At 34.0% G+C, this 12,069-nt stretch overlaps 1 protein-coding gene across 31 annotated transcripts in view; it reads left to right on the top strand.

Moving 5' to 3' along the window:
• dst (dystonin) overlaps positions 1-12,069 on the top strand; it is a 291,289-nt gene that overhangs the window by 215,385 nt on the left and 63,835 nt on the right. For all 31 annotated transcript variants that reach the window (XM_087278762.1, XM_087278728.1, XM_087278746.1 and 28 more), the window contains 9 exons: positions 953-1,156; positions 3,645-3,876; positions 4,586-4,812; positions 4,897-5,019; positions 5,940-6,041; positions 6,553-6,654; positions 8,676-8,849; positions 9,687-9,842; positions 10,061-10,258. In XM_087278762.1, coding sequence (XP_087134888.1) covers positions 953-1,156; positions 3,645-3,876; positions 4,586-4,812; positions 4,897-5,019; positions 5,940-6,041; positions 6,553-6,654; positions 8,676-8,849; positions 9,687-9,842; positions 10,061-10,258 — 1,518 coding nt within the window. The remainder of the gene's footprint in view (positions 1-952; positions 1,157-3,644; positions 3,877-4,585; positions 4,813-4,896; positions 5,020-5,939; positions 6,042-6,552; positions 6,655-8,675; positions 8,850-9,686; positions 9,843-10,060; positions 10,259-12,069) is intronic.

The raw sequence follows: 12,069 nt of genomic DNA on the forward strand, positions 1-12,069 counted from the left end.
GGTCTAAAACCTGACAGGTGGACAAATCTAAGCTTGTTTTTAATAAAACAAATATAAATATGGATATAATAAATAATATTGCTAATAATAATAACATTATACAAAAGCAAATTGTCATGAATGAACTGAAAAAGCCTCCCGAGATGAAGAAGACATAAAAGCAGGGATTTTTCATATTTCTGTCGGCTAGAAAATAATATGTTTTGTAATATTTTAATCCTTTATATTTATATCCTATATCTATTCTTATTATATCCTATATATATCCTTAATATTTAAATGTTTTTATATGTAAAGATATTTGCCTATTGCTCTCTTGTGTGTATTAAGCAGTGTGTAAGCGAGGTGCAACTCTGTGCTGGAGTTTAGACCGGGTTTGTTTTGGTCTAATGAAAAATCTATTTTAGTTTCTCAAAATAGCGACGCGCCAGCGGTCCGCCTCAGAACGCCTTCCTTTTTAGACCAGAACGCCTATGGGAACACATATGAGCGCTAATGCATTTGCTATTTAAACAGCCTAGCGCAACGCCTCAAAACCACTCTTGCGCCAAGCTAAGCAACAGTCAAGAATGCATTATCATATGCTGTCATGTCTTTGCAATCAAAAATGTGCTTATAATGGAGGTCAATAGGGCAAAAACAGCCCCCAACATAACGAAAGGGGAGCCAGTCTGAACAGAACACAAGGGTTAAATGTAATATATCTGACTGTATAGGTGTTTTCTGAAGGCTGTTTGTGACATGCTTTTACAGTGTTGCCTTGACTGTAATTCAGCATCCTGAATGGCTTAATGCTTTATTAGACTAAGAGGATCAACTCTGGACAGATGCTTTACAGGATCCGCCTGATATGTTGTGGGATTGTGTTTGACCTTTATTAGTTTTGTTTTTGATAATCATGTTAGAAGCTCACTGAGTTTCATTCTGACCATATTAAATGGTTCGTTTTCAGCAAATGAGGGAGCTGATAGCGGAGCACAAGCCACACATCGACAAGATGAATAAAACGGGCCCTCAGCTGGTGGAGTTGAGTCCTGCGGAGGGAACGGCCATCAGGGAGAAATACGAGACAGCTGACCGACTGTACGGACAGCTGAAAGTGGACGTCAAACACAGAGCCTCCACCCTGGATGAGGCCATATCCAAATCCACACAGGTACGTCTTCAATATATGAAGGGCATGGGCGTTCTGAATTTTTTAAAAGCAATGTCAAAGCATGTTAAAGGTCCCGTGAAGTGCTTTGATGTTATCAGCAAACATAAACAAGGTTGACAACCTGTTAAAACAGGTTAAAAAAAAGGAAAAAGAGAGACATAATAGTGCGGTCTGTCGTACACAGCACAGTGCTCAATCAGTAAGGGCACAGCTAAACAGATGTGTTTCAGTCTTAATGTGATTGTGCCCAATGTTGGAGCACATCGGATCATGGTAACACTTTAGAATAAAGTTAAAACTGGTTAATAAATCATTAAAAACTGTTAGTTAATGGGTTATAAATCACTTGTTAAACAATAGTTAATAGTTTGTTAATTATTTATAACTATCCATTAAAACTAGTTAATAGATCATTAATAAACTGTTAGTTAATGGGTTATTAATGACTTGTTAAATAAAAGTTAATAAGTTGTTAATTATTTATAACTATCCATTAAAACTAGTTAATAGATCATTAATAACTGTTAGTTAATGGGTATAAATGACTTGTTAAATAATAGTTATTAGTTTGTTAATTATAACTATCTGTTAAAACTAGTTAAAAGCCCATTAATAAACGGTTAGTTAATGGGTTATAAATGAATGGTTAAATAATAGTTAATAGTTTGTAAATTATTTACAACTATCCAATATAACTAGTTAATAGCCCATTAATAAACGGTTAGTTAATGGGTTATAAATGAATGGTTAAATAATGGTTTGTTTAATATTTACAACTATCCAATATAACTAGTTAATAGCCCATTAATAAACTGTTAGTTAATGGGTTATTAATGACTTGTTAAATAAAAGTTAATAAGTTGTTAATTATTTATAACTATCCGTTAAAACTAGTTAATATATCATTAATAAACTGTTAGTTAATGGCTTATATATGACTTGTTAAACAATAGTTAATAGTTTATTAATTATTTATAACTAACCATTAAAACTAATTAATAGCCCATTAATAAACTGTTAGTTAATGGGTTATAAATGACTTGTTAAATAATAGTTAATAGTTTGTTAATTATTTATAACTATCCATTAAAACTAGTCAATAGATCATTAATAAACTGTTAATTAATGGGTTATAAATGACTTGTTAAATAATAGTTAATAGTTTGTTAATTATTTATAACTATCTGTTAAAACTAGTTAATAGCCCATTAATAAACTGTTAGTTAATGGGTTATAAATGACTTGTTAAATAATAGTTAATAGTTTGTTAATTATTTATAACTATCCGTTAAAACTAGTTAATAGCCCATTAATAAACTGTTAGTTAATGGGTTATAAATGACTTGTTAAATAATAGTTAATAGTTTGTTAATTATTTATAACTATCCGTTAAAACTAGTTAATAGCCCATTAATAAACTGTTAGTTAATGGGTTATAAATGACTTGTTAAATAATAGTTAATAGTTTGTTAATTATTTATAACTATCCGTTAAAACTAGTTAATAGATCATTAAAAAACTGTTAATTAATGGGTTATAAATGACTTGTTAAATAATAGTTAATAGATCATTAATAAACTGTTAGTTAATGGGTTATAAATGACTTGTCAAATTAAAGTTAATAAGCTGTTATTCATTTCTAACTATCTGTTAAAACTAGTTAATAGCCCATTAATAAACTGTTAGTTAATGGGTTATAAATGATTTGTTAAATAATAGTTAATAGTTTGTTAATTATTTAAAACTATCCATTAAAACTAGTTAATAGATCATTAATAAACTGTTAATTAATGGGTTATAAATGACTTGATAAATAATAATTAATAGATCATTAATAAACTGTTAGTTAATGGGTATAAATGACTTGTTAATTAAAAGTGAATAGTTTCTTAATTATTTATAATTATCCAATATAACAAGTTAATAGATCATTATTAAACGGTTAGTTTAAGGATAATAAATGAGTTGTTAAAATATAGTTGATAATTTGTTAATTATTTAAAACTATCCAATATAACTAGTTAATTGCCCATTAATAATCTGTTAGTTAATGGGTTATAAATGACTTGTCAAATAAAAGTGAACAGTTTTTTAATTATATATAACTGTGACCTACAGATGGCCAACAGATAACTTACAATCTGTTAGTTAACTAGTCATAAATGACGACTATTTTATTTTAAATGACGACCACTTTTAAAAAAAAAACGTATTTTCTGTCTGTTCATGTGTTTTTGGACCAACAAATATTTTAGATTAGACCTTTAAATGATACAAAGCTTTAGATTCTCCTGTTTAAAATAATACATGACGCTTGAGGCTGACTGCTGAAATAAAAATAAAACTGCTTTTAAAAAAAATAATAAAATAGGCCCGTTAGGTGCCCACAAAAAACCTCTAGGTCTTTAAGGGTTAAAGTGGGAACCCTGAATATATTCTGCATTTTGATTTGAAGTTTATTAATGCAGTAAGTTGTGTTTGTGATCAGTTTCATGATAAGATCGACCCCATGCTGGAGTCTCTGGAGCGCATCTCTGAGCGCCTGCGCCAGCCTCCCTCCATCTCTGTGGAGGTGGAGAAGATCCGCGAGCAGATCTCCGAGAATAAAGCGCTGAGCGTCGACCTGGAGAAACTTCAGCCGTCGTACGAGACGCTCAAACAGAGAGGAGAGGAGATGATCGCACGCTCGCAAGGAGCAGACAAAGACCTCTCAGCCAAAGGTAAACATGGCAGAATTAAAACATTTATATTTGAAGAGTCGACTGAAACGCTCTTCTAAAACCAGCCCCTATGATTATACCTTAGTGTACTGTTTAAATTGACCCCCTTTGGTTATGTTGGGGGCTGTTTTTGCCCCATTGACTTCCATTATAATCACATTTTTTGACTGCGAAGCCATGACAGCAGATAATCATGCATGATTGATTGTTGCTGGTTTTCCCTGTTGAGAAGAGGTCAAATGTGTCATGTTTCAGCTCAAAATACCACACAGATAATATTTTATAACTCTCTGAAACTGACCCTGTTTGATTCTAATTGTGTGGTATTTTGGTGACTGTCGCTTTAAATTCAAATGAGAGTGTGCTCTTTTTAAAAGAGGGCGGAGCTACATTTGAATGTGTGTCAGCATAGTGGCAGATTCAAGAACAAGACTAACGTCTTATGCTAATGAGGGAGAGATGGTCTTTAGTGGGCGGGGCTTTCCCCCTCTGATGACATCATAGAAAGGGAGAATGTCAATCAAAGTGTTTCTGCAGGCTGTTTTGATCAAGCCTGATTATAAACAATAGAATTAATACACGTTTACCATTAGAGGCTGGTTATATTCACACACTCCTGACACACAACCCCTTATAAAAGTGACTTTTGCATAATAGGTGCCCTTTAAAGCATTGATTTGACGCCCCTCTTCTTTGTTTTGATCTGAAGCGGTTCAAGATAAGCTGGATCAGATGGTGTTTCTATGGACCGACATCCAAGCTCTTCTGGAGGAGAGAGAAGCCAAGCTGCTGGACGTAATGGACCTGGCGGAGAAGTTCTGGTGTGATCACTGCGCTCTCATCGTCACCATTAAAGACACGCAGGAGCTGCTGAAGGAGCTGGAGGAGCCCGGGGTCGACCCGTCAGTGGTCAAACAGCAGCAGGAGTCCGTGGAGGTCTGCAGGATTGACCTGATCTTGATGCACAGATCTTCATCCAGCCTTCTGCAGCTTCTTCACTGATTCGTTTGTTCTCCGCAGGGCTTCAGAGAAGAGATCGACGGCCTGCAGGAGGAACTGAACGTGGTCCAGAATCTGGGAGCAGAGCTCATGACGGCATGTGGAGAACCAGATAAACCAGTCATCAAGAAGAGCATAGACGAGGTACGCAGAATAAAGCCATACCATTTCCCTACCCAGAGATGAGGCTGTGAAGAGTCAGTGGTTGAAGTTTATTTTTGCAGAAATACCTCGCATTATCGCTAGGGTTGGGTATCGTTTGGGGTTTTTTTGAAACCGGTGCTAAATCGATACTTTTAAAATGGTACCGGTGCCAAAACGGTGCCTAAACCGATACTTTTAACCACAAAATTAATTGACAAAAAAAGAAATAATAATAATAATAATAATAATATATGTGTATATATATATATATATATATATATATATATATATATATATATATATATATATATATATATATATATATATATATATATATAAATGTGTATATATATATGTATGTGTGTGTGTATATATATATATATATATATATATATATATATATATATATATATATATATATATATATGTATGTGTATGTGTGTGTGTGTGTGTGTGTGTGTATATATATATATATATATATATATATATATATATATATATATATATATATATATTTATTTATTTTGTGTGTGTGTGTGTGTATATATATATATATATATATATATATATATATATATATATATATATATATATATATATATATATATATATATATATATATTAATCATTATAATTGAACAATATAATTGAACTCTGACTACTTAAACAGCTGGTGGAGACCCCCAAAACCAAAATATGACCTTTTACAATGCATAATAGAGGCTCTTTAAATGGACCGATGGCATTGTTTATTATGACAACTTCACGTAAACAAACACATCACATATTGTTTTTTTTTGTCTTGGCATTACTAAGACAACAAAGCTTGTCATAAATCTGTCATAAACATGATTTTGTTTTTTTTGACACTTTTCATCTTGAAAGTGTGAGCTGAAAATATGTTCTTGTGCGTCCCACAGGTGAACTCCGCTTGGGAAACCCTGAATAAGACGTGGAAGGAGCGAGTGGAGATTCTGGAGGAGGCCATGCAGGCAGCGGTTCAGTTCCAGGACAGCCTCCAGGTTAATAATATGACACACACTGACCACAGATCAGAGTTTACAGTCAGCTGAATGTGCTCATAGAGGAAAACACACATTCATTCGGTGATTCATGTGGTGTGATCCACACAGAGAGAGAGAGAGAAATGGTTTTTATGCCTGTTGACTAATTGATTCAAGTGTACTGCTACAGTATGTTGCTAATCAGATGTTTCTTAAAGTGATAGTTCACCCAAATAATGAGCATTCTGTCTTCATTTACTCTAATTTGTTCTGAGCCTGCCTTCTGTTCAACACAATTGAAGATATACTGAACAATGTTGTAAAAAACAGCCATTGACCAGTATTTTTTGTGTCTAATGTAGAAGAATGGTAATGCTCATCCAGTTTCCCAAAAGGCCATATTTGAGTAGAATAGCTTTAGGTGTGTCTTGGTTTTGTTCGTTTTCTGTCATCTGAGCCACTTTTGTATGGAGGCTACGAGTGAAACTGAAGCTCAGATGTTGTGACAATAGTTTCGCCTTTTCTGCAGAACATGTTTGACTCGGTGGACATTATGGAGGGCAAGCTGGATTCAATGTCGCCCGTGGGCACAGACCTGGAGACTGTCAAACAGCAGATCGAGGAACTGAAGGTATTGTTTTGCCATCAATTTTGTATTATTTTAATTTGAAGTTATGTGAACACAAAACAAAAATATGATGTAGATGAGCAGCATGTAACAATGAGCATGTAATAAACAAAATACAGGAATACGGGAGGTTAAATAATAATAATGCCAAAAATAAAAGCATAAACTAAAGAATAAATGACAGAGATATACTAAAACTATATAGAAACAAACTCTACATCATAAAGAGCAATACACTATACATGTATTGAAGGTTAAGGAAGGGCAATATGAGCTGAAGGTCTTGTTTTAATGTGTGTTTGCTGTTTTTGGTGGTTTACAAGGACTGAAATGTATATAATAACATGGTTATGACCTAGCTGTACTCTATAAAGGTGGTTTATGAGGACATACCTTGTGTCCTTGTAATTCAAAACACTTAAAAATATCACTTTTAATTACATTCAACATTTGCTGCATTTCCTTTGAGGATTGGGTTTAGGGATGAGGCCATATTATGAGCCGTTTCTTACAGTATAAAATTGATTACGCCTATGTAAAGTCCTCATAAAGCACCAATACCAACAATGTAAATGCGTGTGTTCTGTTTTGGTGGTTTACAAGGAAAGCAATTTAAACAAAGACATGGTTATGACCTAGTTGTACCTAATAAAAGTGTTTTATGAGGACATGTCGTGTGTCCTTGTAAATCAAAACACTTTAAATTCATATTTAATGACATTCAACATTTGCTTTGTCTCCTGTGTAGTTTGGGTTTAGGGGTAAGGCCATACAATAAGTCGGTTTTACAATATAAAATATTTTACGTCTATGGAGAGTCCTCATAAACCATCAATACCAACATGTGTGAGTGTGAGTGTGCGTGTGTGTGCTCATTTTGGTGGTTTACAAGGACAGCATTTTATATAGTGACATGGTTATGAAGTTGTACTTCATGAAATAGTTTTATTTGGACATGTCTTGTGTTCTTGTAATACAAAACATTTAAAAATCATATTTAATGACATTCAACATTTTTTATGGTTCCTGTGAAGGTTGGGTTTAGGGGTAAGGCCATATAATAAGCCATTTTTTACAATATCAAACACATAAAGCCGGTGGACAGTCTTCCTAAACCACATATACCAACAACATATTTTTGTGTCTGTTGGTTTTGGTGGTTTACAAGGACAGCAATTTATATAATAACAAGGTTATGACAGTTGTACTTAATAAAGTTGGTTAATGAGGAAATGCATTGTGTCCTTGTAATTCAAACACCTTATATCATGATTAATAACAGATGATAAGGCCATATAATAAGCTGTTTTACAGTATAAAATGCATCACGCATATGGACAGTCTTTATAAACCACCAATACCAATGTGTGTCGGAGATTTTCTCTTATACCCATGACGTGGTGCTTTTTCTCAAAGTCATAGTTGATTCACATCAAAGTTTGAAGCTCTTTATCTGCAGTCTCTTTGATTTCTGATTGTTTGATGACAAGGTTATGACCTAGTTGTACTCTATAAAGGTGGTTTATGAGGACATGCTTTGTGTCCTTGTAATTCAAAACACTTTAAAATCATATTTAATGACATTCAAACTTTCCCACGCTACCTATTAGAGTTGGCTTTAGGGGTGAGGCCATATAATAAGCTGTTTTTTACATGACGCCTATGGAGAGTCCTCATAAACCAGCAATACCAACATGTTTGTGTGTGTGTGGGAGATTTTCTCATACCCATGATGCGGTGCTTTTTTGCAAAGCCATAGCTGGTCCACATCAAAGTTTGAAGCTCTTTATCTGTAGTCTCTTTGATTTCTGATTGTTTGATGGCTATAATTGAGCCGTCAGCGCACACCGCAGCTGTGTTTACACACTTTGACTCATCTTACACCGTTGCTTTAACCCTCTGCATTGGTGAAAGTTTAACCAATAATGCTGTGGAAAGAAATTAGAGGTGAACTAATGTAACTGGTTATAGATAAAGCTTTAGAGAAACTGGACTGTAATATATAATGTTGTGTGTGTGTGCAGGAGTTTAAAGGGGACGCCTACCAGCTGCAGATTGAGATGGAGAGGCTGAACCATCAGGCCGGGCTCCTGCTGAAGAAGGTGATGGATGAAGACGACCGAACCTCCATCTCAGAGCCGATGAACGAGCTCAAGATGCTCTGGGAAAACCTGGATAAGAAGATCATCAACAGACAGGTCAGACACAGGCAGGATCTCAACTCTATAGTCAACATCAAGCGCTATTATATTATATTATATTATATTATATTATATTATATTATATTATATTATATTATATTATATTATATTGTATTGTATTGTATTGTATTATATTATATTATATTATATTATATTATATTATATTATATTTTATTTTATTTTATTTTATTTTATTTTATTTTATGATTTTATATTATATTTTATTATATTATATTTTGTTATATTATATTATATTTTATTATATTAAGTTATATTTTATTATTTTATATTATATTTTAATATATTATATTTTATTATGTTATATTATATAATATTATATTAATTATATTAAATTATATTTTATTTTATTATATTATGTTATATTTTATTATTTTATATTATATTTTGTTACATTATATTTTGTTATATTATATTATATTGTATTGTATTGTATTGTATTGTATTGTATTATATATTTTTTTATTTTATTTTATTTTATTTTATTTTATTTTATTTTATGATTTTATATTATATTTTATTATATTATATTTTGTTATATTATAATATATTTTATTATATTATGTTATATTTTATTATTTTATATTATATTTTAATATATTATATTTTATTATGTCATATTATATAAAATTATATTAATTATATTATATTATATTTTATTAAATTTTATAATTTAATATTATATTATTTTATATTATATTTTTTTACATTATATTTTGTTATATTATATTATATTATATTATATTATATTTTATTATATTTTATAATTTAATATTATAGTTGTATAAGAGCTTCTGACTGTTGTTTGTCTTGTAGCACAAGCTGGAGGGGGCGCTGTTGGCTCTCGGCCAGTTCCAGCACGCTTTAGATGAACTTCTGACCTGGCTCACACACACTGAAGAACTGCTCGGGGAACAGAGGAAGGCCTGCGGAGACCCAAAAGCCATCGAGATCGAGCTTGCGAAACACCACGTAAGTCATGCAGAAACCAAGCTGAGAATTACACCACACAAATCACTAATGCAATTCATATTTGCAAAATTAATGCACACCTGGTCAGGGAAGCACAGTTCTGTGATCAGTAGTAAATCTCCCCTGAAAGCAGAAACTTCAAATATATATGACACCCAAACACTGAAATGGTGAATTATGAGCATAAAATCAAAGCGTCTGTCGTGTGTTTCTCTCAGGTGTTGCAGAATGATGTTCTGGCCCATAAGAGCACGGTGGAGGCGGTGAACCGGGCCGGATGTGACCTGATGGAGTCCAGTGCTGGAGAAGAGGCTCGTGGCCTGCAGAACAAGCTGGAGAACCTGAACCAGCGCTGGAAGAACATCCTGGAGAAGACGGAGCAGAGACGCCAGCTTCTGGACTCTGCCCTGCTGCAGGTCAGACAACAATACTGATCTGGCAACACGCTCGACACACTGATCTGGCAACCCGCTCAACACACTGATCTGGCAATCCGCTCAACACACTGATCTGGCAACCTGCTCAACACACAGATCTGGCAACCAAGTCAAACCACTGGTCAAGCAAGCCTCTAAACAAACTGATCTGTCAACCCGCTCAACACACTGATCTGGCAACCCGCTCGACAATTAATCTGGCAACCTGCTCAACACACAGATCTGGCAACCCAGTCAAACCACTGGTCAAGCAAGCCTCTAAACAAACTGATCTGTCAACCCGCTCAACACACTGATCTGGCAACCCGCTCGACAATTAATCTGGCAACCTGCTCAACACACAGATCTGGCAACCCAGTCAAACCACTGGTCAAGCAAGCCTCTAAACAAACTGATCGGTCAACCAGCTCAACACACAGATCTGCTTTGATGTGCAAAATGTAAAGTTGACACTGAATTATTAGAATTTGCTAATAAAGAATCAGGAAAAGTTGCACAGAATATTATGTTCCTGATCTGAGCTTAAATATTACGATACATTCTTGATATAGGGCGCAGCATGGTGGCGCAGTGGGTAGCACAATCGCCTCACAGCAAGAAGGTCACTGGTTCGAGCCTTGGCTGGGTCAGTTGGCATTTCTGTGTGGAGTTTGCATGTTCCCCCTGTGTTCGCGTTGGTTTCCTCCAGGTGCTCCAGTTTCCCCTACAGTCCAAACACATGTAGTACAGGGGAATTGGGTGAGCTAAATTATTCGTAGTGTATGAGTGTGAATGTGATGTTGCAGCTGGAAGGGCATCCGCTGCGTAAAACATATGCTGGATAAGTTGGCAGTTCATTCCACTGTGGCGACCCCAGATTAATAAAGGGACTAAGCCGACAAGTAAATGAATGAATGAATTCTTGAATTCGAGACTCAACGTTAGTTTTAAGAAAAACACTGATGTCAAAACAATTGTTCAGGATATTTAATTTGAAGAATTACTCCAAAAAGATTAAAGCACTAATTAATAAACAGTGCTTGCATCCAAAACTTGCTGAATTTTTAAAGACAAAATTATTTTTAATTATACAAAATTAAATTTCTAAATATTTTCCAAGTGATGTTTAAAGGTGCTTTATCCAAAAAAACAATGCTGAGATCAGATAGTCTACTTAAACAAAAGTCAGAATGACTGTATTTGTTTTGGTTTTTTAACCCGCTCAATGCCAGTTTAGCCAATTATATTTCAGCACCCCGGGTTGCCTTGGTAAAAAATCGCATATTTCATTCATTCATTATTCAGGAAGGCTTTCAAAGCATGCGCTCGTGACCGAAAGGATGGCCCCCGATGGACAGAAGCAGACTCTGAAATGAGATGCAGATTCAGAGTTCCACATTAGATTATTAATTAGCAAATAATATGAATATTACGAACGTAAACATTAGGTGAGCAATTTGGCTGTTTGCACCAGACAAAACAGGACAGAAATGTAAATACAGCCATGCAGAAGCTCAGAATAGTGCACTCACTGCACTCCAGCACAATGGTCAGCTTTATATTCTAATTAATACATATTAAAGCTCTTAAACATTATTAAATGTAGATGCGGAATCACTGTTATGTGTTGGTTTGCACTGAGTTTTAGTTCTGAAGTTCAATTTTAAGCGGTTCATTTTATTTACCGGAATTGAGCTGAACTATCTGCTTCTGCTTTCAGTAGTATGGCAATAAATGTCATGTAAAATGGCGCTCAAACACACATTATTAGCATTTAACACTGAATACAGGACATGGGGGAGTACCTGAGC

The sequence above is a fragment of the Danio rerio genome, chromosome 13 (assembly GCF_052040795.2).
Source record: "Danio rerio strain M-AB ecotype USA chromosome 13, GRCz13ab, whole genome shotgun sequence".
In the NCBI taxonomy this organism is placed as follows: domain Eukaryota; kingdom Metazoa; phylum Chordata; class Actinopteri; order Cypriniformes; family Danionidae; genus Danio; species Danio rerio.